The sequence below is a fragment of the Camelus dromedarius genome, chromosome 9 (genome assembly GCF_036321535.1).
Source record: "Camelus dromedarius isolate mCamDro1 chromosome 9, mCamDro1.pat, whole genome shotgun sequence".
NCBI lineage: Eukaryota > Metazoa > Chordata > Mammalia > Artiodactyla > Camelidae > Camelus > Camelus dromedarius.
Genome location: NC_087444.1, coordinates 73,084,914 through 73,110,622, shown reverse-complemented (window position 1 = coordinate 73,110,622; position 25,709 = coordinate 73,084,914). Strand labels below are relative to the sequence as shown.

General features: G+C 46.4%; 1 protein-coding gene across 1 annotated transcript; it reads right to left on the bottom strand.

Moving 5' to 3' along the window:
* Positions 1 to 2,577: 2,577 nt before the first annotated feature.
* CRX (cone-rod homeobox) lies at positions 2,578 to 11,497 on the bottom strand. The gene is made up of 4 exons (XM_010991688.2): positions 11,474 to 11,497; positions 5,205 to 5,339; positions 4,320 to 4,471; positions 2,578 to 3,232 (listed from the first exon to the last, which is right to left on the bottom strand). Exons 2-4 carry the CDS (start codon positions 5,302 to 5,304, stop codon positions 2,585 to 2,587), a joined length of 900 nt encoding a protein of 299 aa, XP_010989990.1. The 5' UTR covers positions 5,305 to 5,339; positions 11,474 to 11,497; the 3' UTR covers positions 2,578 to 2,584.
* Between the last annotated feature and the right edge of the window lie 14,212 nt (positions 11,498 to 25,709).

Below are 25,709 nucleotides of genomic sequence, written 5' to 3'. Positions count from 1 at the left end.
GACCACTGAGGCAGGAAGCATGGTCATCGCCCCTCTGCAGCAATGGGGAGGCCCAGGGACGTCACAGCGGGTGGAAGCTGGCCATCTGGAGCCCACATCCCTGCTTAATTGGCTTTCAAGAGACATCATGGAAAAGACGGTGACCAGACAGAGAAAGCATGTGGACACACTCATGCCCCCCAGAGACAGAAGGTGGGGAGAGATGGGCGGGGGACAGACAATCCCTGTTTTTACCTCCCCTAGTCTGCTTTTCCATGGAAACAAAAAACATCACGCAGACTTTAAGCAAGGCTCAACATTTTAATCATTTGTCACTCCGCAGGTGGCCAGCAAAGGAAGACCTGGAGTTCCAGTACATGGGAAAGGGGAGGACAGAGGGCCTGATGCAGAGTGAGGGAGGCCTCTGGCCTCTTGTTCCGTCCCACTTTCCTTGTCGCTCTTCCTGGCTTTAGGAAGTAGAACCTTTGACACCCCCAAGGGACAGCTGAAGAACCAGCGTCCAGGAGGCTGGCCCAGGACAAGGAACCTGGAATCTCCCAAACAGATTCACTCCTCCCTCTGTCCAGCTCCTAGAGGAGTCTTGGAAGACCCCAAGATGGGGGTCTCTTGAAGACTTACCCTTCCCTTGGCCTGTGACTGTCCCTCAGCCTCTATTACTGTCCGCCCTCCTCCAGAACATCATGTCCATCCTTCACGCCCTGCCGGACCTCCTTATTAAGCTGACTTTGAATTGTTTGCACAAGACACACCCTCCTCTGTGAATGGGGATCTCCGTGGGGGCAGGGGGAGACTCGTTTACACCCGAGACCCCAGCCTCCAGCACAGCGTGGGGGTCTCTGTGAAATAAAATAACAGACACTGCATCCTGGTCCCGGCTTGTGCGCAGATCCAGGGCAGAGCGTCATCCCTGCCTGTCCCTCCCCTGTGAATTCTGCCCAGATCCCCCCCATCACATACCCCATCACATGCCATCCTTCTGTGCATACGTTGCATCCCACACTGAACTCTGAGTCTCATGTCCCAGCATGGCTCAGACCCATGAGAGATGATCAAGCGATGTGTTGAGTAAACCATCTTGGTGGGCTCTAATGATCACAGTGTGCCCTTCGGGGTCTAGGCTGCATGGACCTCTCCTGGCCTGGACCCAGAAAAACCCTCTGATGCCTCCCAGGCTCCCTTCACACGGTGCCTCCCTCCTGACCTCCCTTCCCACACTGGGGCCCGGAGCCAGCCGGTCTTGGCTTGTGAGCACAGATTGCAAGTGTCTCTTCCCAACTCCAAGTTCAGGGACCTCAGCTTGGCCGCCTTGAAGTCTTAGCCACAGTGGGAGTATTTACACCACGGGAATAGGCAAACACTACGAACCAGGGTTTCCTCTTCCTTGGAGAACCCAGACCCTGAGGAGGCAGGGGCCAAAGCACCAAACTTCCAAGAGTGTCAAAATGCCTGAATCCTTCTTGAAATGCCCGCAGTGCTTGTCTCTGTGGCTGTGGGTCAGATGGTAGTGAAAGACATACGGTACTGCCCCAGGAGAACTTCCTCAGGCCAAGCTCTATTTATTGTCCGATCCCACCATTGAAACAGGAAACAAAAAATATCTACAAGAGAGGATGTGCGTTTGGGATGTGGGGCTGCCCCCAAATCATTTCTCTCAGCACACCCCTGCCTCTTGTGTATTTACAGATGGCCACCTCCTCTTCTATTTGCCATTCCCACAACTATAGCTGGTGCTCCCCACACAGCAACCCCAATTCCCCAATGTCTGGGTGAAGTTCATCTTTAGAAAATGCTAAAACAAAAGAAAGAAAAAAGGAGACATGAAACAGACTAGTTGCCTTTCATTCTCCTACCAAATATTCCCCTTCCCAATGTCTGAATGAATGAATGAATGAATGAATGAATGAATGAATGAATGAATAACGAATTGTCTTTAAGAAGAAACTAAGAAGAAAAAGAAAAAAATATATATATATGTATATAGATAAGTATCAAAGAGCCCCCTAAACCTACCATGTAAACCTGACATTTGTGAGATCTGTAAAATTGCCAAGTGAATTTCTGAACTTAACTGTATAATTGGCCTAAGGTTCCATCACGGGGCTTTGTAAAGTCTGTCTTTGGAATTTCTAGAAGGATCTCTACCCATATGCTAAAGAAGTGTCCCAAATGGAAAGTTAAGGAATTGAGCCCCCCGACCTGTTGTTTCAAGGGCACCGTGATTCTGACCTTAACATTACCCCCCCAGTCAACCGCAAGTGTGGTTTAATATTGTCTTGGGGCAAATTCTCAGCACCAGGTTCTGGAGTCTGGGGCTCGGGGTTTGAAATCCATACGAAACGGTGTTGGGTGTGGAGAGAATGACTAAGACCTATGGAGCGACCCGGGAGACGGAGGGGCCTCTGTCCCCGGAAGGAAACGGGTGGACTGTGCTGGGCTGAGCGGTACTGGAGGCAAAGAGGCCACGGCCTTTGGAAGGGTGGCCAGCTCCTGCTGCTTAATCAGGGATGCCGCCCCAGGGCAGGTGGAGACAATGTGCAGGGAGGCAGTTTGGACGAGAGGTGGAGAGAGATGGAGAAGGTATCTTCTACAAGATCTGAAACTTCCAGGCACTCTGATCCTTGTAGTCCAGGGGGTCCATGGGGTTGTAGGTGAACTTCCAGGTGCCTGTGGGGTCCTTGAATTCTAAGCTGTCCACGGGGCTGTAGGTGCCATAGCTCTGGCCCGACAGGGAGGTGGGGGACTGGGTCAGGGAGGGCCCCATGGAGGGGCCAGAAAGGGGACTGAGAGCCGGGCCCCCCAGCTGGGGCACCATGGGAGAAAGGTAGGGGTCCAGGCCACTGAAGTAGGAGCTGGGCGACCCGTAGGCTGAGGGGGAAGAGCAGAAAGCAGGGGCGGGGGCGTAGGTCATGGCGTAGGGCGCTGAGGTCAGGGAAGGGCCCGAGGCCACCAGCCCGGCCCGCTGCGCCTCGGGCAAGGGGGACTCCGAGGCCGGACTCCAGATGGATACGGTCGCCACTGCCGCGGTGGGGGAGCCCGCCGGGCCGGGGAGAGGGGGGCTGTAGGAATCTGAGATGCCCAGGGGGTCTGGACAGACGTCCGTGGAGGACCTTGGAGACGTGCCTGCCTTCCTCTTGGCAGGACGGGCCTTGGCTTGCGCCCCCGGCGGCTGCTGCTGCTGCTTCTGCTGCTGCCGCTGCTGCCGGCACTTAGCCCTGCGGTTCTTGAACCAGACCTGGGGGTGCGAGGGCAGATCGGGGCGGGGGCGGGGTGAGGAGGAGGCCCAGGAGAGCCTCCGCGGTGCCCACGAACGAGGGTGCCGACTGGTGAGACATGCCAGAGCCAGACCTCTGCACCCTGCGATCGGTTATGGGACACTATTCATCCACCCGTCATACATCCGTGCATACACACACATGCATACAACCAGATGTATCTACAGTCAAAAATCCATGCAGTTGTACATACATATACCCACAATCAGATGCACCTACATACAGTCACACATCCATACAACTGTACACACACACACACACACACACACACACACAATCAGATGCACCTATGTACAATCATGCATACCTAGTCATACATACATACACACATTCATCCATCCAACCATATGTACGCACGTACTATCATACAAGATACAAACATATATATATTTATATTCATTCATCAGTTCATCTAATCATTCACACACGTACAATCAGACATATATATATTCATCCATCTAATCATATGTACATACACACAATCATGCAATCACACATACATACATTTATCCATCCACCAGCTAATAATCATGACGAACAGTCTTCTGCTACTTTGGGGACATACCAGTGAGGCTGCCATTCTAGTTGAGACAGACAGATTACAAATACACAGTAAGTAATCACATGGTATTTTTAGATGATAAATACTATAGAAGAACCCACTGAGCAGGATAAGGGGAGGCGGGGAAAGGTTGCAGCTTTGAATGTTAAGGGCTCATTGACTGGCAAGGTGATCTGATTGGTTGGTAAACACAGACTTGAACGAGGTGATGGGGAATATACCTTCCAGGTAGAGGGAAGAGGGAGTGCAAAGGTCCTGAGGCAGGAGTGTGCTTGGTGGGCGTGTCAGAGGAAGAACCGGGGACAGAGCGGGCAGAGCGGAATAAGACTGCGTCGGAGCGTAAGAGAGGAAGCTAGCGAAACACTGGGGGCAAGGGATTATGAGAGGCCTTTCTGACTTTGGCTGTTACTCTGTGACCTCTCCCTCCTTCCTCCACTCTGGGTCCCAGGAAGGGCCAGGGGAGGTCCAGGACCAGAACATCCCACCTGAACCCTGGACTCCGGCAGGTTGATCTTCAGAGCCACCTCCTCGCGGGCATACACATCCGGGTACTGAGTCTTAGCGAACAGAGCCTCCAGCTCCTCCAGCTGGCTCCGGGTGAAGGTGGTCCGTTCGCGCCGCTGCTTCCTCGGGGCGCCTGGGGCGGGGACAGGAAAATGAGACCTTCAGGTGACCTGGGCCCATTCCCTTCCTCTGCCGGTGTGAGGTCCTAAAGGTGCGTGGGATGCCGAGATATCCCTTCTGGGTTCATTTGCCCAAACGACGGGGGTGCCCATTCCCTGAACTCACCCTGTGCCCCTGGGAAATGGGGTTCTCCTTGGCCTGTCATTTTGGAGCTCATGCCTCACCCCGAGGAGAACTAGCTTTAGCTATGTAAGTTTGGTTTTTATTTCTTTTCTGAAATTTCTTATGCACTAAGACATATTCAGTTGAAACAGGACATTTTGGATAGCCAATCATTTATGGATAGCCAGCCTACAAAAGAGGCAGGTCCATAACGGTCAACTTAATAAAATTTAAAAAACAAAAATCAGTTGAAGAATAACGCCACCAAAAACAGAGCGCTCACCTCTCTGGAAAATAAAGCATTGCTAATAGATAGGAATCCTAATTCCACTTCCAGATTGCTTCCCCTCCCACACCCCAGAGGGAACCACTACCCTAAGTTTCTGTGAATGGCCATATGCTTGCCTATATCCCTAGGAAACATGGAATAGTGTTTTGTATTTGCAGACGAACACATTTGACTGGTGTATGACCCTGAAGTCACCCCTATAAGTGCCCATCTTCTTCCTAAGGGCAAAGGACCCCAGAGGTCCCCAGAAGATGGGGGGTCAGCCTGGGGTGGCAAGGAGAAGGACCGTACTCACTTGGGTAGGACACAGCTTGGTGCATCAGATCCACACTGGGGCCACTCAGGGCCAAGGCGTTGACGGAATAGTGGGGCCCCGGGTTCATATACGCCATCATGATCTTCGGGGATGCTGGGGCCCAGGCTGGTGGGCCTGCAAGAGAAGGAGGGGGTACTCAAACACTCCCCAGTTTATCACCATCTGGTTCAAACCCTGCCTCTGTCTCTTCTTGGGTATGTGACCTTAGGTATTTTATCTCTCCTCTCTGTGCTTCAGTTTCCCCACCTAGAAAATGGCTCTCTGCTTAAGATCATCAAAGCTTCATTGACACTTTGTAAAGCAAAGAGTGGAATCTGTAAGGAGCATCCTAAATGGAAACTCTTATTCCTACTCCATCCTTTAAAAAATCTTATTTAGGGGAAGGGTATATATAGCTCAGTGGTAGAGTGGATGCCTAGCATGCATGAGGTCCTGGGTTCAATCCCCAGAGCTTCCATTAAAAATAAATAAATAAACCTAATTACATCCCCTTACCCAAAAAAAAAGCAAAAAATAAAATAACTTACTCTGTCACTCCCCTCTCCAAGATCTTTTTCTTTTTCTTATGACCTCAAAAAAGAATTTCAGCCTTACGCAGAATCACGGACAGTAGGGTGACCAGCTGTCCCAGTCTGCCTGGGAGGGAGGGATTTCTAGAGATGGGGGATTTTAGTGCCAAATATGGAAGAATCCCTGACAAATCGAGATCGTGGGTCACCCCAAGGGAGAATCACATTAAAACAACAGCAAGTGATGATCTTCCACAACCGTCATTGACTTATGAGGTTGGCAAAGATCGAAGAAGCTTGAGAACTCCAGGGCTGGCTTCAGAGTGGAGAAACAGGCGCTGCCTGTGTCAGGTCAGTGGCAATGTGGATGGAGTAAATTGGAAACGTTTACCAAAGAAAACTGCCATCTTTCCTTGGTCCCAGCAGTTGGCCTTCAATGTGTGTCTCAGTCACCTCATCAGAAAATGGAATTGAAAATAACACTTACACCTTTAGGCTGATGTGAGGGTTAAATGCATTAATGTGCATCAGGTGCTTAAAATAGCACCTCGACACACAGTAAGTGCTACAAAACTGTGGGTGATCGTGATTATTTGCAAACAGATGCTTGCACAGACTTTACACTACGATTTTTAATGCAGTGTATTTGTAATCGCCAAAATGTGGAAGCAGCCTATATGTCCACCAAAGGGGACACAGTAAGTAAATTATGTAAATCAAGTTAAGTTATGTTAAGATTACGGTACATCTATGCAAGGGAATACTACAAAGTCGTTAAAAAGCATAAGGATAAAAAAAATTTTTTTTAGCATAAGGCTGCTTTCTATGAACGGATTTCAAAAGATCTTTAGTATATAGTTAACAAAGATTATCCTAAACTTAGTAATGAGACAAAAGGATGACATCCAGGTCATCCTGGAGACTTGTCTGGCAGGCAAGCATTGTTTCCTTTTCTAGAAGGCTATACCTTTGTTCAGTTTCTCTATCAACTCTCTATCAATTCCCGTCCAGACTCTGACAAGGTAAATCGTAACAGTTGCAAATGATTTCTCTCTGGTAGAAAAGATAATCTAAAGGTTACTATTTTGCTCCCTTGTAGGATTTGATCTAGTTTCATATCTAACCTGACCAACTTTTACCAGCATGCCTTTCCTGGATAATGCTATTAACCCCTGTTCCTCAATTTATTTGAAACAGCTGGTTCCCTCATTCATAAATAAATCTTTAACCTGTGGAATAATCCATGTGCCTGAGAGTCAGGCTTTTAATTTTTTTATTAGCCTTTGACAATAAGGGTGTGTGTGTATGTGTATCAGCTATTATATATTACCAAACTATATGTACATATATATGATATTCAAAGAAATATACATTCCATAGATACACTGAACAGTGTGCAAGGTATGCTACCAATTGTGATTTTTAAAACAAGGCAGTGATATTTATTTACCTATTTATTTATTTACATATTTATACAAATATGTATCTGTATATGCATAGAAAATTCCCAGGAAAGTCACAACATAGTAAAAGTGGCTGCCTCTAGGGAGCTATGCTATATCCACCCCTTGTTTTTATAGTTTGAATTACTTTTTTTTTTTTAACTTTTCTGAAGTACCGTCAGTTACAGTGCATCAATTTCTGGTGCACAGCACAATGTCCCAGCCATGCATATACATACATATATTCGCTTTCATATTCTTTTTCATTAAAGGTTATTACAAGATACTGAACATAGTTCCCTGTGCTGTACCGGATTACTTTTTAACCATAAGTGTGTACGTTACCTTGTCAACAACAAAAATTACAATGCGGTCTATTAGAGAAAGAAAGAGAGAACCTCCCCAGGGCTCCCTATCGCCCTAGTTAAGACAGACTCAGGAGAACTCTCAGCCTCTCGGGACACTTGCAGTAAGCTATTCCGAGCCAGGAATGCCGCTCCCCCAGCCAGAGCCCCTCTCACCAGCTAACTAGCCCCTTCTCCTTCTCCAGGTCACAGCTCAAACATGACTTACCGGGAAAGGCATCTCGCACCCTAAACAGGACCTCAATCTCTCTCTGTCTCTCACACACACACACACACATTTTCTTTCTTTTGTTTTTCAGGACATCACACATACTAAATATGACATATTTATGAGTTTGTTTACCTGTCTCTCTCCCCCAGTTCTGTCAGCTACCTGAGAACAGAGGCTAAGAATGTTTCAGCCCCTAAGGTGGCCCCAGCACACCCAATAAATATTTAAAAAACAAATAAAAGCTTTAAAAATAGATGACACTTATTTTAGCTCCTGCCCCTTCTCTCACTGCTGTGTCCTTCTCAACCCTCACTTGGGCTGTAATGGAAAAGAATATATATATGTGTGTGTGTATATACATGTGTGTGTATGTGTGTGTGTGTGTATATATATATGTAAAAATCACTTTGCTGTACACCTGAAACTAACATTGTAAATCGACTACACTTCAATTAAAAAATAATTTTTTTAAAAAAACCTCACTTGGTAGGGAGAGCGCCTTTGACCATAAATTGAACTTCTATGGTCCATTCAGCAAATATTTTTTGAGCACCTACCATACTCTAGGAACTAGGGATTAACAGTAAGAAATAAGACACACAGCATTTCTCTTCTCGTGGGGTTGAAATTCCAGGCTCCGGTCAGAGAAATGGACAGTGAACAAGGAAATAGATTTTTTAGAACATCGAAATGCTTTCAGAGAGTTTCAAGAACTCTGAGGAAAATTAAATGGGGTGATAGGATAGTGACAGGGCTTGGGTTGACGGTATGGCATCTAATTGAGGTGAATGATCAGGGAAGACCTCTCTTTCTCTAAGGAGGTGACTTGGGAGCTGCAAAGTGAGAGATTTCATATCAGCCACAGGAAGATCTCGGGGTAGAGGTCTCCAGGCAGGAGGAACAGCAGCACAAATATCTGGAGGCTGGAATCATTTTGTCTCAGGAGGAGAAACAAGATGCCGAGTGTGACTGGAGCAGAGTGCTCAAGGTGGAAAATGGACCAAGTTTATGTAGGACCCAATAGGAAGGGCATGGGGAGGCTCAGTGCTGATAATAATCATAAAAATAAAAACAACAGACATCCTAAAAATCAAGTGGTCTATTCACATCCTTGAGTGGTCCCTCCCACTGAGTAGGGCTGCGTGTGCAACCAATAGGATATTGTGAAAATGACCATGACTCCTGAGGCTGGCCCTCTTTCTAGGAAAGCAGCCGGCCTGCTGTAAGGATGCTTGAGCAGTCCTATGGAGCAGTCTGTGTGGCAAGAACTGAGGCCTCCTGCCAACAGCCATGGGAATGAACCACCAGGGAAACAGATTCTCCACCTTCACCCAAGATTTCAAGTGGCAGCAGCCCCCAGTTGACATCTGAAGACAAAAGCTTAAGAGACCCAGAGCTAGAATCATCCAGTGACACTGTTCCTGGATTCCTGGGACCTCAGAAACCACGAAATCCATACATATTTATTGTTTTCAGCTGCTAAGTTTGGGGACCACTTGTTACACAGCCACAGGTAACCAATACACAAGCCTTCTCAATGCAGGATGGCATTGGGTCCTCAGCACAGCCTTGGGAGATAGAGACTGTACTCCTGTTATGTTTTACAGATGAGAGCATCTTCAGGCTCAGGCACTGTGACCTACCCAGGGTCACTCACAGGCTGTGAATGGGGACCCAGGATCCCAACAGCACTCCTCGAAGCCCTGTCCTCCCAGCCCCCAGCCTGGGTTCCCTCTGTCCTCTCCCTCTTCTCCAAGGAGTGAGGATGTTTCATCAGGACTTCCAGAGAGAGGAAATAGGGAAGCTTGTGAACTTGCCCGGCTAGGACAATTTGCAGGGCTTAGAACAAGAGCCCTCTCTTCTATTGTCTTCACCATGAATCCGCATCAAGATAAGGGCTGGTCTTCCAGGAAAGCCTAGAATTCTCTCACTGGGATGATTCCATCCTACAGGCAGGGAATCTGAGCCTCAGAGGGGAGGAAGGTGCTTGACTAAGACAGTGATATTGACCTCCAAGACTGAGTGATTGCCTGCTCCTCAGACATCCAATAAAGCACTTGGTGGACAAGATGTCAGCAAAGAATGAGAACAAAAATGGCATCGGACACCCATCAAAAGTCTGTCTTGGACTTGGCAACAAGATGAGGCAGCTGATGGTATCAGGGCTTCCAGAACCTCTCCCCCCTGCACAGGCTCTGTGTGTCTGATCTCCAGGAGCACAGACAACGACTACAATGTCTACTTTTCACTGAGAGTTTACAGTGAGCATGACAGCAACCCTTCATCATCCTGCCAGGTGAATTTCAAGGCACTGATGTTTCATAATCCCAAATGGTGGAGCCAGGAAGGTCACCACCCCGGCCTTGGGGACCAACCAGTGGGGCCAGACGGAGGCTGGTGTCTATAGAGGAGGAAACTGAGGCTCAGAGAAGCAGAGTCCAGGTCCCATCACACACGTCGGCAGCAGAGCCAGGGCTGAGCCAGCACCTGCCCCCCCAGGCCCACACCCTCCTGGTCACCAAGCTATATGGCCTCCTAGGATGCTCACTGCTGCCCCATGGAGCTCAGATGTCCATTTCTCAGATGAGGAAACAGGCTGAGAGACATTCCGTCAATTTTCGAGGACACACAAGGGTGAGTGGCACAACCAGGAATAGAAGCCAGGTATTTCAAGCTCCAGAGCCCTGCCCTTAACTCCCCAAATCTGCCTGGGATCCCCCAAAGCAGGATGAGGCCAGCTCCCTCCCCTGCACTCACTGCAGGCCAAGCCTGTGACATGGGCTTCCCGTGGCTCATCTGACTGGATCACTGGGGCAACTTGTCATTGTCTCCACTCTGCAGATGAGGAAACCGAGGCCCACAATGACCTCACAGAGACCCATGTGGCTCCACATCAGCCCTGGCAAGATTCCCTCAGCTCATCCACGTCCAAGGCCCTCATTTGTCAGAGCTCCATGGCCCCTGTTGGCTCTGCCATCCAGGAGACAAGGAGCTGTGTGTTGGGCTCACTCCCCGAGACAGGACATGGGGAGAGCCAGAGCCTCTGGGGGCGGCGAGGTCGCCAAGTAACCAATTCGCCAGCATTGCAACCCCCAAATCAGGCATTCCCAGCCCCCTCGGGCATCTCAGAGGCTACCCTTCCTCCCTCCCGTGTGTCTCTTCAATTCTATTTCTGTCATCCATCCATCCATCTATTCAACTAATATGTAAGCTCTCCAACCACATGCCAGGCACTGGGAGGAAATCCAGGTTCAGTGGGAGAGACCAGCAGTGAGTGGAGAAGTGCGCAGATGAAGAGAAAGTTTCAGGCTGCGGTCAATTTTAAAGCAAATACAACAGAGAGATGTGCTAGGAAGTTGCCTTCAAGGTGTGAGATGCACTAGCCCCGGAAGCTGGAGAGCTTGGTCCTGTCACCTCCCCATCCAGCTGCCCCTGAATCCTCCAGTGCCCCCAGGCCATGGGCCAGCTCCCCTGTCCGCCCCCCACCCCCCCGCCCCACTGCCCCCTGCTGCAAGCACAGCCTGCCCTGTTTCCCCAAACATCAGGATGGACACTCTGGTCCGTGTGTGATTATTCAGCAGACATCATACACTCCTCACCAGCCCCGGTGCCAGACACTGAAAACACAGCCATGAATAAAATAAACCTGCCACCGACCTGTCGTGTCCCCTCTCTCATTTCCCCTTCCTCCGTCCCCTCCGCTGCTCCCACAGATGCTCACCTTCAGAAACTAGGGACGGGGCTCTCCTGGCACCCGGGTCCTGGACAGAGTGGTCAGAGAGCACAGGCTGAAGGAAATGGGTCCCCTCACATGGGGAGATTTTAAACCCCGGCTGGGAGTGATGTCATTTGCCGTGGCCTGGATCTGGGAGGGTAATCCTGGCCGCGGGTGGGGGACTCGACTGGGCGCCAGGAGGTGACATTGGCAGGGAGGGGGGAGGGGGCCCCGTCTGCCTAATCCCTTTCTCTTCCCCCACCCCAGGACATCTTAGCAATTAGAGCTGATGGGGAAGGGAGGCCCAGCTTCTGCCTGTGACCACGAGCACCCACTCCTCGGGGAAGTCCTTCCTTAGGTCTAACCCATGTCCCTCTAGCTTTGGCTATCGCTCCATCAAAGAGGAAGGAAAAATGTTGGGTGTTCCTAAGAGATCTCTCAAAAGACAAGGGGCACAGGGCTTCTGGCTCCCTCTCCTGGGTCCCCCTCTCTTGTCTCTCCCTCAGTTTCCTTTTTTCCTCTTTCTTTGCCTCAGCTTCTATCACTCTTGTTTCTTTTCTTTTTTTTTTTAATTGAAGTACAGTCAGTTACAATGTGTCAATTTCTGGTTCTATCACTCTTGTTTCCAACAACTTCCCCCACTTCCTCTACTCCAGCTCTCTCCCCCCACTCTCTCTCCCTCTGTCATCTCACCTCCAGCTCTCCCTCCCTCCACGCCCTTGGTCTTTGTTGGGGGTCTTTGTGCCTCCGTTTCTTTTTTCTTTGAGCCTCAGACTCTGCCACTTCCGCTGGTCTGCCAGCGTGCCCCTCTCTCCTCCTCCTTCTCTGGGTCCCTCTGTCCTGGTCTTTATTGATGTATGCGTCTTTCTGTCTTGGTCTCTCGTCTGTCTCTCATCCTCTCTCTCTCTCTGTGACTCTATTTTGGTTTTGGCCTCTGTGTGTCACTGTCCTGGTCTCCCTGTCTGTCCACCTCTCCCTGCAACTTCAGCATCCCCCTCTCAGTACCTCTGTCCTTTTTGCAACCTCTTAAGCTCCAATCTCTTTTCCTGTTTCTCTCTCTCTCTCCCTGCCTCTCCCTCTGATCCTTGCTTTCTTTCCCTCTAGCTTCGTTCGCCTTCCTTCCCTTCTCCCTATCTGGGAGCCGCTCTTGCTCTGTACTTCTGACTGTCTCCCTCTGTGTTTTCTTGTCTCTGTCCCTCTGTGGGGGGGTGTGTGTCTCTGGATATTAACACCTCCCTGAGCTCCCGGCCCCACATGGGTCTGTTCTCCATCGCCATATACCCGAACACGCAGGCGCACACAGCTACGTGCCTGAGACCGCGGTAATCCCGCCTTGTGGCTGGGTCATTGTGTCTCACCATAAGGGGCCCTTTCTTCCTTCAACCACCCCCCCAACCCCCTGCTAGGAGAGATTAAGGCCAGCAGCAGGGCTGGGGAATCAGGGCCGGTCTCATTAGCTTGAAGAGCCAAGGATGACAGGGAGAGAGGGAAGGGCCGCCTGACCCTCAGTGACCAGTCAAAAGACTACTCATGGGGGAATCCAGTCCCATAGCCGACCCTCCTGGCCCACCAGAGCAGGGAAGGAAAGTTGGCCATGGTGGGGGGAGGAAGAGAAAACAGATCCTCGAAGGCCCCTCAGGAGAAGGTGTCAGCTGTCCACGTCACCACCTCTGAATTTTCCCACCCGCTGGCTCTGGGCTCAGAAGCCCACCAGGTTTGGGAGGCTGGGAAGAGGTGAGTGTCAGGTCAGCACGCGGCCCTGGGGTCAATTCAGCTGAGTCGAAATCTAGGCTCCTCCGCCCCTGAGGCAACTTGCTTTCTTTTCTCATCTACAGGCAGTGGGTGACTCAGGAGGCAACCTTGGCAATCAGCCTTGCGTTCTCCTTTTTCCTCACCTCCCCCAACATCCAACTGATCTGTAAATCCTGTCATCTCTTCTTTCAGGTAATGGTCCAGCTGAAAACTACAAAACACTTCTGGGAGAAATCAGAGAAGTCTCAAGTCCGGAGTGACATATCAATCGTCCCTCTGGATCAATGGGTTCCGAATCCACAGACTCAACCAACTCAGGATCAAAAACTTTGGGGAGAAAAAAGCTCCAGAAAGCAAAACCTGAATTTGCCATGTGCCAGCAACTATTTACATAGCCTTTACACTGTATTTACAACTATTTACATAGCATTTACATTGTATAGATATTGTAAGTAATCTAGAGATGATGTAAAGTACACATGAGGTTACATGCAAACACTGCACCATTTTATATAAGGGATCTGAGCATCTTCAAATTTTGGTATCTAGGGTTGGGTGAGGGAGTCCGGGAACCAATCTCCCTTGGATACGGGAGGACAACTATACCATGTTCATAGATTGGAAGACTCGCTGTTGTTAAGATGTCAGTTCTTCTCAAACTCATCTCTAGACTCACTGCAATCCCAATCAAAATCTCGGAAGGCTGTTTTTGTAGAAACTGACAAGCTGATTCAAAAATCAATATGAAAATTCCAAGAATCTGGAATAGACAAAACAATTTTGGAGAAAAAAAAGAAGTTGAGGACTGCTACTACCTAACTTCAAACCTTATTGTCATGCTACAAGAATATAGACAGTGTGATTTACATAAGGATAAACAAATAGATCAGTAAGACAGAAGAGACAGGTCAAAAATTGACCAAACCTTTTTGGTCAATTGATTTTTTTTTTTAAAGGTGTGATAATAATATAATGACTACTTTTTTATTGAGGTATAGTTGATTTACAATATTATATGAGTTGCAGGTGTACACCATAGTGATTCAAAAATTTCATAGATTATACTCCACTCAAAGTGATTGTAAAATGTTGGCTACATTCCCTGTGCTGTACAATGTATCCTGGTAGCTTATGTATCTGGTACCTGGTAGTTTGTACCTCGTAATCCTTTACCCTTAGCTTGCTCCTCCCCTTTCCTCTCCCCACTGGTAACCACGATTTTGTTCTCAAAATCTATGAGTCTGTTTCTTTTTTGTTATATTCACTAGTTCGTTTTATTTTTTGGATTCCACATATAAGTGATATCATACAGCATTTTTCTTTCTCCGTCTGACTTAGTTCACTAAGCATAGTCACCTCCAAGTCCAACCCATGTTGTTGCACGTGGCAAAATTCCTTTCTTTTTTATGGCTGAGTTGTATATATATATATATATATCAATCACACCTTTCTTATCCACTCACCTGTTGATGGACACTTGGGTTGCTTCCACATCTTGGCTATTGTAAATAAGTCTGCTATGAACATTGGGGTGCATGTGTCTTTTTGAATTAGTGGTTTTGTTTTCCTGTTATTTGTGTACCCAGGAGTGGAATTGCTGGATCATACGGTGGTTCTATTTTCAGTTTTTTGAGGAACCTCCACACTGTTATCCATTGTTGGTTGTTCCCACCAACAATGTACACGGGTTCCCTTTTCTCCACATCCTCACCAGCATTTGTTATTTGTGGTCTTTTTGATGATACCCATTTTGACAGGTATGAGGTGATGTCTCATTGTTGTTTAGAGATGTTGAGTATCTTTTCATGTTCCTGTTGGCCAACTGTATGTCGTCTTTGGAAAAATGTCTCTGGCTCTTCTGCTCATTTTTTAATCGGGTTGTTTGGTTTTTTGATATTGAGTTATATAAGCTGTTTATATGTTTTGGATATTAACCCCTTATCAGTCATATCATTTGCAAATATTTTCTCCCATTCAGTAGGTTGTCTTTTGTTCTGCCAATGGTTTCTTTTGCTGTGAAAAAGTTTTTAAGTTTAACTAGGTCCCATGTGTTTATTTTTGCTTTTATTTCCTTTACCTTAGGAGATGGGTAAAAACTAAATAAATATATATACACACACACACACACACACACACACACATACACAATTTATGTCAAAGAGTGTTCTGCCCGTTCTTTTCTGGGAATTTTATGGTTTCTGATCTTACACTGAGGTCTTTAATCCATTTTGAGTTTATTTTTGTCCATGCTGTGAGAAAATGTTCTAATTTCATTCCTTTACATGTGGCTGTCCAGTTGTCCCAGCACCACTTGTTGAAGAAACTGTCTTTCCTCCATTGTATATTCTTGCCTCCTTTGTTGTAAATTAATTGACCATAGTGCATGGGTTTACTTCTGAGCTCTCTATTCTGTTCCATTGAGCTATGTGTCCATTTTGGTGCCAGTACCATATTGTTTTGATAACTGTAGCTTTGCAGGATAGTCTGAAGTTAGAGAGTGTGTGGTTAATTGATTTTTTGACAAAAGTGCCAAAGCAAGTCAACGGGGAATTCTTTTCAATAAATTCTGCTTGAACAACTGAGTATCCACGTTAAAAAAAAAAAAAAAAAAAAAAAAAAGAACCTCATTCTCTCCCTCACACAATACACAAACATTAATTTGAGATCATTAAATGTGAAAGCAAAAGTATAAAACTCCTAGGAAAAAAGAAATATTTTCTTGACCTGGGAGCAAGCAAAGGTTTCACAGGACACAGAAAGCAGTAACTATGAAATAGAAAATTGATAAATTGGTCTAATCAAAATGGGAAAATTCTGCCCTTTTTTCAAAAAAAAAAAAAAACATTAAGTTAAAGGAAATCCTAGCCACAGTCAGTTAGAAAGTATTTGCAAAACAGCTGGCAAAGACCTTATATCCGAAATCCATAAGAAAGATTTCTTCAGCTAGATAATAAAATAGGTGGAAGAGACACTTCACAAAAGATAAACAAATGGTCCTTAAGTGCACAAAAAGATGATCAATGTTATTTGTCATTAGGGAAATAAAAAAACCACAAGATACTACACATGACACCAAATGATTAAAATGAAAAAGACTGACATCACAAATGTTGGTGAGGTTGTGTAGCAACTAGAACTCTCATACCTTCTGGTGGGAATGGAGTGGTACGATCCCATTGGAGAATTGCTTGGTGGTTTTCTATAAAGATGGATTATTTTAACCTTATAAGTGGATCCATTTCTAGGTATTTACCCAAGAGAAATGAAAACAGGTCCACTATATGACTTGTACAGAAAAGTTCACAGTTTTTTTTTTTTTCATATCAGTCCCTAATGGAAAACAACTCAAATGTCTGCTGAGCTGTAAAAGAACAGAATGTCACACAGCCATAAAATGGAATACTTCTCAGCGATGGAAAAGGAAAAAACTACTACATGTATAACATCATGGGTGATTCACAAAACCTTATGGTGACTGAAAGAAACCAGACACAAAGAATGCATACTGCATGTGATATGGTGACTTTTATAATAAGAAATAGATCTTTGGTTTTGGTCTCACTTCTGGCGCAGAACACTTAAAACCTTTAGAATTTCCTGTGATGAGAGAGATAAAGGTGTCTTTTGTTATGTTAAAGAGGCAACCTTTGGAAAGCCCTAGGTGACTTAAGGATGGGCTGATCGCCAGAAAAACTGACCAAGGGATTAGAGGATTTAATTTTCTGTGCCTCCAACTCACTCCCACTCCCACTCCCCATCCTCCTTCTCGCTCCTGGGATGTGAGAGGAGCTGGAAATTGAGTTCAAATGCTAACAGCCAAGGATTTAACCAATCATGCCTATGTAATAAAACCTCCATTAAAAACCCAAGAGGATGGAATTCCAAGAGCTTCGAGGTTGGTGAACTAGAGCACGTCTCTGTGCGGAGAGGGTGGCACACCCCAAACTCCACAGGTACAGAAGCTCCTGTGTTGGGGATCCTTTAAGATTTCATCATATGCATCTCTTCATCTGGCTGTTAAAATCCCTTTATAAAGCTGGGAGGGTACAGTTCAGTCGTAGAGCGCTTGCTTAGCATGCATGAGGTCCTGGGTTCAATCCCCACTAGCTCCATTAGGAAAAACAGAAACCTAATTACCTCCCCTCAAAATGAAAAAAAATTTTAAGACTGAAAAAAAAAATCCCTTTATAATAAAATGATAATCTGGTGAGTAAATGTTTTCCTGAGTCTGTGAGCTCACTCTAGCAAATTAATGGAACCCAAGGAGGGGATCACAAGAACCTCCAATTTATGGCTGGTCGGTCAGGAGCACAGGTGACAACTTGGACTTGAGATTGGTGTCTGAAGGGGGAGAGAAGGGCAGTCACATGAGGCTGAGCACTTAACTTGAACCCGACACTATCTCCAGGTGGATAGCATGGTAGATAGTGTGCTTGGTGGTGTTGGAAAACACATACCGAACTATATGATTCCAAAGTTCAAGAATAAAAAAAAAATTTTAATTAGGAAACGGTTGCCAGGGACTTGGTGAGAGAGGAGGTGGATGGATAGAGAATGTTCAGTGACTGGTTATTGGAGACAGACAAGATTTCTTTTAGGGATGATGAAGATGTTCTGGAATTAGAGCATGGTGATGGTTGCACAATCTTGGGAATATACTAAACACCACTGAGTTGCATAGTTTAAATGGTAAATTTTATGATATGTGAATTCAATCGCAAATTTTTTTTTTTAAATCAGAAAAAGCAATTGCGTGGAGCGGAGAAGGGGTATTGACTACCTGAGGTAACTTCTCGGGTGATGCAAATGTTCTGTATTTTGATAGGCATAGTAAGGGTATAGTGAGTGCAGGGGAAGGGGCTGGCCTCATCCTGCTTTGGGGGATCCCAGGCAGATTTGGGGAGTCAAGGGCAGGGCTCTGGGGCTTGAAATACCTGGCTTCTATTCCTGGCTGTGCCACTCACCCCTGCGTGTCCTCAAGAATTGACAGAATGTCTCTCAGCCTCAGTTTCCTCATCTGAGAAATGGACATCTGAGCTCCGTGGGGCAGCGGTGGGCATCCTAGGAGGCTGTGTAGCTTGGTGATCAGGAGGGTGTGGGCCTGGGGGGGCAGGTGCTGGCTCAGTCCTGGCTCTGCCGCAGACGTGTGTGATGGGACCTGGACTCTGCTTTTCTGAGCCTGTTTCCTCCTCTGTGGAATAGTGATGGCACAGGATCTACCTGGTGGGAAGGATCCACTAGATTATTGTTCCTCGAGAGCTTGTTCCCAAGGCCCTGAGGGCTGTCTGAGCACTTGGGGATTCTAAGTGGAGGTCCTGATGGTTGGAGGACCTCCTTCCTGACCTGGAGCAGGTGACTTCCTCCCCTCAGGCTTGGTTTCTCCAACTGCAGATTATCTCCAGGGACCACCCCCAAGGTGATGCGAGCCTTCAGCCTCACTGTCAGAGTTCCTGCGCTCAGGCGGCAGCCTGTACCCCGCACTGCTGAGCCCCAAGGGCCCCGAGCACCAGGCTCCATCTGGCCCCACTGGGTGGCCCCCAGGGCGGGGATGGCCACCTCCTTGGCTCCACTGTTTGGGATTATGAAACAGCACTGCCTTGAAATTCACCCAGGTTGCAGACAGCTTAGGCATTTCAAAAGTGAAGATAAGAAATGGCCATCAACTCAAGACATGGGACACAGCTTTATCAGTTGTTGGGGAAGTGGAAATTGAAACCTCACAGCGATGACTCAATGTCCCACCAGGACGGATAAATTGAAAGGCTACTAATACCATGGGTTAGCTAGACAAACATACATGTGGGTTGTATTACATATATTTATTTATTTATTTTATATTATATTATAGATCATATGGCATGTTATATATATAACATATGTATATATGCATGTACGTGATATGTACATGTATGTATATGTGTATGTATAAATATATATATATAATATTCTTTGGGCCCACCAGTGATAGCAGAGCCTGGGGTACTGGACCAGGTCCTAGGGACATTAACCCTTTAGTGACTGGACCATAGGACACACAGGGTTCCCATAAGATGGGACCCTGGAGGGGCACAGGGATAAGGTCCCAACCAACCCAGTTTTTTGGGGACTGTTCCAGTTTAGCATGGAAAGTCTCGCATCCTAAGAACCCCTGAACTCAGGCAAATGCAGACGGTTGCTCCGCTATCTCGGAGAGGGGATATGGACCCAACTCAGGAGCTTATTTCGATAAAATAACTGGAACCTCTATACTGGTGTGTATAGTGGACAGACTGTCAGCTCCAGAGGTGAGGATGATCAGCTCAGGTCTTCAGAGGAGAAAAATCAAGACGCGGACAAAGGAGCACCTCACCCAGAGACACACAGCTGATGGTTCATAGAAACAATACTCCAGCCAAGGCTTCTTTTCCCATCAAAACCATGCCCTTGACAACCCTGCTACACATGGTCCAGAGTCTGAATGGGACTGACTTTTCACTGGGACAGACACACCGCAGGACCTCTCCAGCTCCAGAAAGTCACCTAGGACCCAGAGAAGTTGGTTGAGACTCTGCTATTTACTGTATTCAGAGTTTAAACTGAGAAATTTTTTAAATATTAAATTTTTTTATATTTATTAAAGGTGTATTTCAAATTCTGTATTTAAAAAAAAAATGGAACGCTTTACCTGATGACCTCAAAGCTGCAAGATGCATCATGTCAGAGGTAGACCTCAGGGCTCTGCGTAAGATCGCTGGCAGATCAGAGCCTTCTCTGCATCAGAGACCCACAAATTGCCACATCTGTACCCTTTTTTCCCATCTCCAGAGCCCCTTGTTACTCCCAAATGGACAGGGAAGGGAGAGTAGGTAGGAAATCTGGATGTGGGTTCATGATAAATGTTTTAAGCCAACAACGTTGGCCCCCTCCGAACTCTCCCCCTTCTCTCTGCTCCTCCATCTCCTCACCTCCTCTGACGCCCTCCTGCAGCCACCTTGGCCCCTGGGTCTCCCCACAGCCAGTCCTCTGACCCTGTCGTGGTCCCATTTAGCAATTGTTCCAATCCTCTTAGGCCAGACCGGCCTCAGCAGAGCAGAGAGAGAATTAGATCAGATTTGGGAGGGGGACCCTCATGTGACAGGCTGTGGGGGAGGAGAGCGGGCAGACCATTGGGACAGAATGAAAACACCTGCTTATTTGAAACCCCACGAGGAGGTCTCAAGGCTTCTCACATACTGAGACCTCAGGAGGAGATGCAGCGGTGGGGAGGGGGACCGAGGGGCACAGAGATGCCCGGAAGCTGAGCTGCCTTACTGCCCGTGCTCCAAAAGTGTTTTCCCACCTTTGGCTCCTATCTCTATGGTTACTGAAGAGCCTAGGACTTCTGCCTGCATTTTCAGGCCATCACTCCTCTCTCAAGGGACCTGATTTTCTCCCTCCCATGTGTGTTTTTATGGCACAGATGTTGGCAGCCCTTGGGCTGCCCCAAGGAGCACCCCCCAACCACCCACCCCAATCCCACCCCACCTTCACTCCGCCCTGTCCCCCCACCTCCCACCCTCCTTCATGTTCCAGCAAAACAGACATTGGTTAGATAGGGAAGGGTTTCCAGAGCATCAGGCAGCCCCTGGGGGCAATTAGTTTTTCCCTTAGCATCTGATGAACGCTCTGGGCCTCCCTCCAAGACTGCCTGTCTGCAGAGAGCCTCCGGAACTCACAAACGCCAAGTACCACACTCTTTCCAGAACCTTCTGAAATAGGGCAAGGGGTAAGACCCCAAGAGGAACTTCTGGAGGCAAGAAAGCTGTGTGGTCAGGGAGCCAGTATTAATGTTCAACCCTTCCCATGAACTTGGCCCTTTGCTGAGAATTTTCGCAACTCCTCCCTTCCAAAGTGAGATTCCAGGTCCTGCGCAGCCCCTCCCTTCCAAGCTCTGAGCTGGCTTCTGACATCCTTTGCTGTGATTCTTTGAGTAGTTAATGCTCTATAAAGTCACCTCAAACACAGAATTCTCGACTTTCCTGCTCCAACGTTTCTGTGAGCCTCTGGTTGCAGAGTTATCAGCTGATCACTGTGTCACCTTGTTTTATGTGTCTTTCTGTTTAAAGACCCTTTATTTATTATATATCATTGATTCTTTCACAATGAACGCATGGCCAACAGCACTGTAACTCGTGCCTGAAGGAAGCGTATCTCACACACAGATTTCCTCCATCAGATACATCACTGCCTTTTTAGAAGGAACCGTAGACAGCACTTTAGCACTAGGCTTGGGGACGTTTTAAACAATGAATTCACTAGCAAAAAGCACAAAAATACCATATGACCCAGCAATTCCTCTTCCAGGTGTACACCCGAAAGAACTGAAAGCAGGGACCGGAACCAATACTGGTACATCATTGTTTGTTGCAGCTCTATCCACAAAAGCCAAAAGGTGGAAACAACCCAAGGGACCATCAACAGATGAATGGAGAAACAATGTGGTGTGCCTCTGTGTGTGTGTGTGTGTGTGTGTGTGTGTGTGTGTGTGTGTGTGTGTGTGTATTCCATTACATATGTATATATTCTCCAGCCATAAAAAGGAATGAAATTCTGTCACATGCTTCAACACAGCTAAACCTTGAAGACATTATGCCAGACACAGAAGGAAAAATATTGTATGATTCCACTAATACGGGGTAATTAGAGTGGTCGAAATCATAGAGATGCAAAGTAGTGCAAAGGCTGCCAGGAGCTGGGGCGAGGGCGGGAGGGCAAGTTTGTGTTTAACGGCTACAGAGTTCCTGTTGGGGACGGTGCAGACGTTTTAAGCAGAGAGGGGCGATGGTTACACAATGTCCTGAATGTATTTTACTGCCGCCGAATGTATACTTAGGAATGGTTAAAACGATAAATATTAAGTTATAAAATCTTACCACCATTTTAAAAAGCACAAAAATACCCCCAAAATGCAATCCTAAATAGACCTCAGAAAGGACACTTGTTTACAGTATAAGAACTGAAGTAAGAAAGCAGGGGAGGGTAGAGCTCAGTGGTAGAGCACATACTTAGCATGCAGTAGGTCCTGGGTCCAATCCCCAGTACCTCCATTAAAAATAATAATAAGTAGGTGGGGAAGGTATAGCTCAAAGTGGTAGGGTGCATGCTTAGCATGTACGAGGTCCCGGGTTCAATCCCCAGTACCTCCTCTTTAAAAAAGCAAATAAATAAATAAACCTAATTACCTCCTTCCCCCAAAAAAACCTTAAAAAAAGCCCATATTAAATAATTAATAATAATAATAATAAGTAAACCTGATTCTCTCCCCCTACAATAAAAGAGAGAGAGAGAGAGTAGAAAAGAAAGCGAAGGGTCGTCATGTTCCAGGTCATCTGGGAACCCACGATTGTATTTTTCACAGCTCTGCTTCCTTGTGTTGCAAAGAAATTTCCAGAGTAGGCAAATTGGCAAATAAGGAATCTGCAAATAGCAGGGATCTCGACTGTATTTCAAGAATTCGAGAGGAGGCAGAGCACACTGGAGACACAGGAAAGAACCCCAATGACAGGAAGACAGATCAGAAGGCTCTAGAAGGCAGAGATCAAATCCCCCATCCCCATCTTCTCTCCATCTCCCCAGCATTGTCTACAAAGCCCAGGTTGCTCTTTATTTGTCCCCTACGCAGAGTGATGCCTCTCTTTGCAGAGAGAACATGGAGAGATCTCGCTATCTGTGAGCATCTGGGGGCAGGAGCCAGACTTCAGTCAACCATACAGGGAGGACCAGAATTAGAACTAGCAGGGGGCTGCAGAGATCAAGGAATTGATGGATGGGGAGAGAGCCATTGTTTCTGCTCTGATTGGATCAAAAATGAACGGACCAATTATTTCCTCTTAGCACATATTTCTACCAACTCCCCATCCATGAGAATCTGGGAATTGGATGGCAGTCTGAGAAGCCCAGGGAGGAACTTTCAGGAACTAATGCTCCCCTAGCTGTCCCCGGATGGGCTCTGCCCTCTGGGTTTCCATCCAACCCTGGGATGAGTCAGGTCAGAAGAACAGGGTGCAAGACATTCACATGGCCCAGGCAGCATCCAGAGCCAGAAATTGTCCTTGTTTTCCTGCTTGCAAATTAATAATAATAATTAAGCAGTAGGAAAAAGGGAAGAAATGAACATCCAGCATTCCCTGTAGCCCCTGGGTAATTCATTTTTGCTGGGGGTTTTGATGTTGTTGTCAATTTAAATATATTATGGATATATGCTTTATTTATCTTTTGCATGTGCTCGTTGAATGTATACATTCTCAGAATGAACAATGTGCCTGAGATATTACTCCGTGTCAAAAACTACCCACTTATTCAATCACTGAACACATCATTAGCTTTCAGCTTTGAGTTTTTCCCATTTGAGACTAGGAGATTCAGCCGTCAAAAAAAAGCCTAACATGAACTCTGTTCCAGACGCATTTATTTCAACAAAAAGATACACCCTCAAACAAAGCAAATAATACACTGAAACTCATCAGTTGTTACTAAACATTCTACCCTCCATTCCTTTTGTTGTTAATTAATATCCCACAGTCTGACATTGCTAAGAAATACTCATTCTCTTATTCAAGGACATGAATTAATTCAGTTAACTCAGCTGATTGATAGTTCAAGTAAATATATTTATACTGTTCACAGTGGTCAAGAATTGTTCCAGGATAAATCTCTTATGATAAAAACCACTATTTAATCCTTTACGAGATATTACCAATTTGGTCTCTAAAATCTCCAAAAACCTTTTTATCAAGCTTCATTCTGTCTATAGCACGAGAAAGCCACATCACTATCCTATGACCCACTTATCCTGATTGATCCAGTGGGCAATAAAACCATCATTGCATTCATTAATATATTTTTATTGATATACATATTTTTATTGATATGCGTATATAAAATTACCCATTTAAAGTATACAATTCAATGTTTTTCACTTTATTCACAGAATTGTGCACCCATCACCACAATCCATTTTAGAACTTTTTCATCACCCCAAATAGGAACCCCATGCCCTAGTCCCAATTTTCCCCTCTCCCAAGTTCCTGGAAACTGCTAATCCACCTCCTGTCTTCATGGATTTGTCTATTCTGGACATTTCATATGAATGGAATCATATGCTATGTGACCTTTAGTGTCTGATTTCTTTCACTCAGTGTAATGTTTTCAAGATTTATCTGTGTTGTAGTATGGATCAGTACTTTATTCCTTTTTAAGGTTAAAAAATATTCCATTGGACGAATGAATGACATTTTGTTTACCCCTTCATCAATGGAGGGACACTTCTGTTTAATTTTCCCCTTTTGGCTCAGCGAATAGTAACATACAGCCATGAACTTTGCCATATTTGAATTATACATTTTCATAAAAGAGTATCAGTGAGCTTCTCCATCTATTTATCTTTTATTGGTCAAATAAATTGCTACACTGCAAAAATTGTTGCGGGCAGGGACATTGCTTTCCTGGTCACTCTGGCTTTTCCAGCATGTTTATGAGGCTTGACAGCACGTTGGATAGGGAAAAGTTGATAGATTTTGGAACTTTCCTGTGTCCCGCACTGAGTAGTGTCCAAAACGATGAGCTGCACCCATAACAATATCTATATGTTTTACTTAATTTTGATTCTGATCTCCCTGTGTTACCAGCACCCTGGACTGTGAGCCTTTTCAGCCATGCTCTCCCCTGACTCTTGATCCCCGAACCCCTAAGGGTCCTGACAAAAGGGAACAGAATCACCCATTGAGGTATCTAGACAGAACAGACGCACCTCTAGTGCCTTCCCAATGGCCTCTGGCTGAGAGTATTGGCAGTTATCACCAAGTCTGTCTCAGCACCAAGTAAGACTCCAAAAACATGAGAAAGCTACCTTCCGCATCCTCTCACCAACCAACCCCAGGCATGGAGCCTCTTCTCAAACTCTGCCCATCTAACCATCAAGATGTTCCATTTCATTTTCTTTAAAAAGGAGGGAGAAGGTGGCCTCTAGTCACATCTTATAGACCAAGGAAATTACTAGATCCTCCCCTGTTGACAGCAGCACCACTGACTGTCTTGGTGACCAGCATGTTCCCAGCCACCCAAGAAGCACAAAAGATGTCCAGTCATGGCAGAATGTTGCCAGAAAGGTCTCCTTCTGGTAGACTGCCCCGGGGAGTGGCAATTCAGAGAGTGAGGCAAATTGGATAACAAGATCTCTGTGCTTTGTTTCATGTTGTCTGTGATCACTCGTTTAATTTTCATTTGACATTGATGATAATAAAACTTCTCGAGAACATAAGTTACAGTGCTCATCCCCAGAAGACAGTGTCCCCGGGAGACCCCGGCACAAGCCAGGAGTTCATGCTGATGCTTATACCCAGATCTATGCAGCTGGAGGAGGTGGTTCTTGGGACCCAAGCTCCTGCGTTGAACACCCAAACCAGACCCAGTTCATTCATTCACCAGGAAAAAGGGCAGGACCCAGGCGGTCTCACCATGGGGGGTTCCTGGA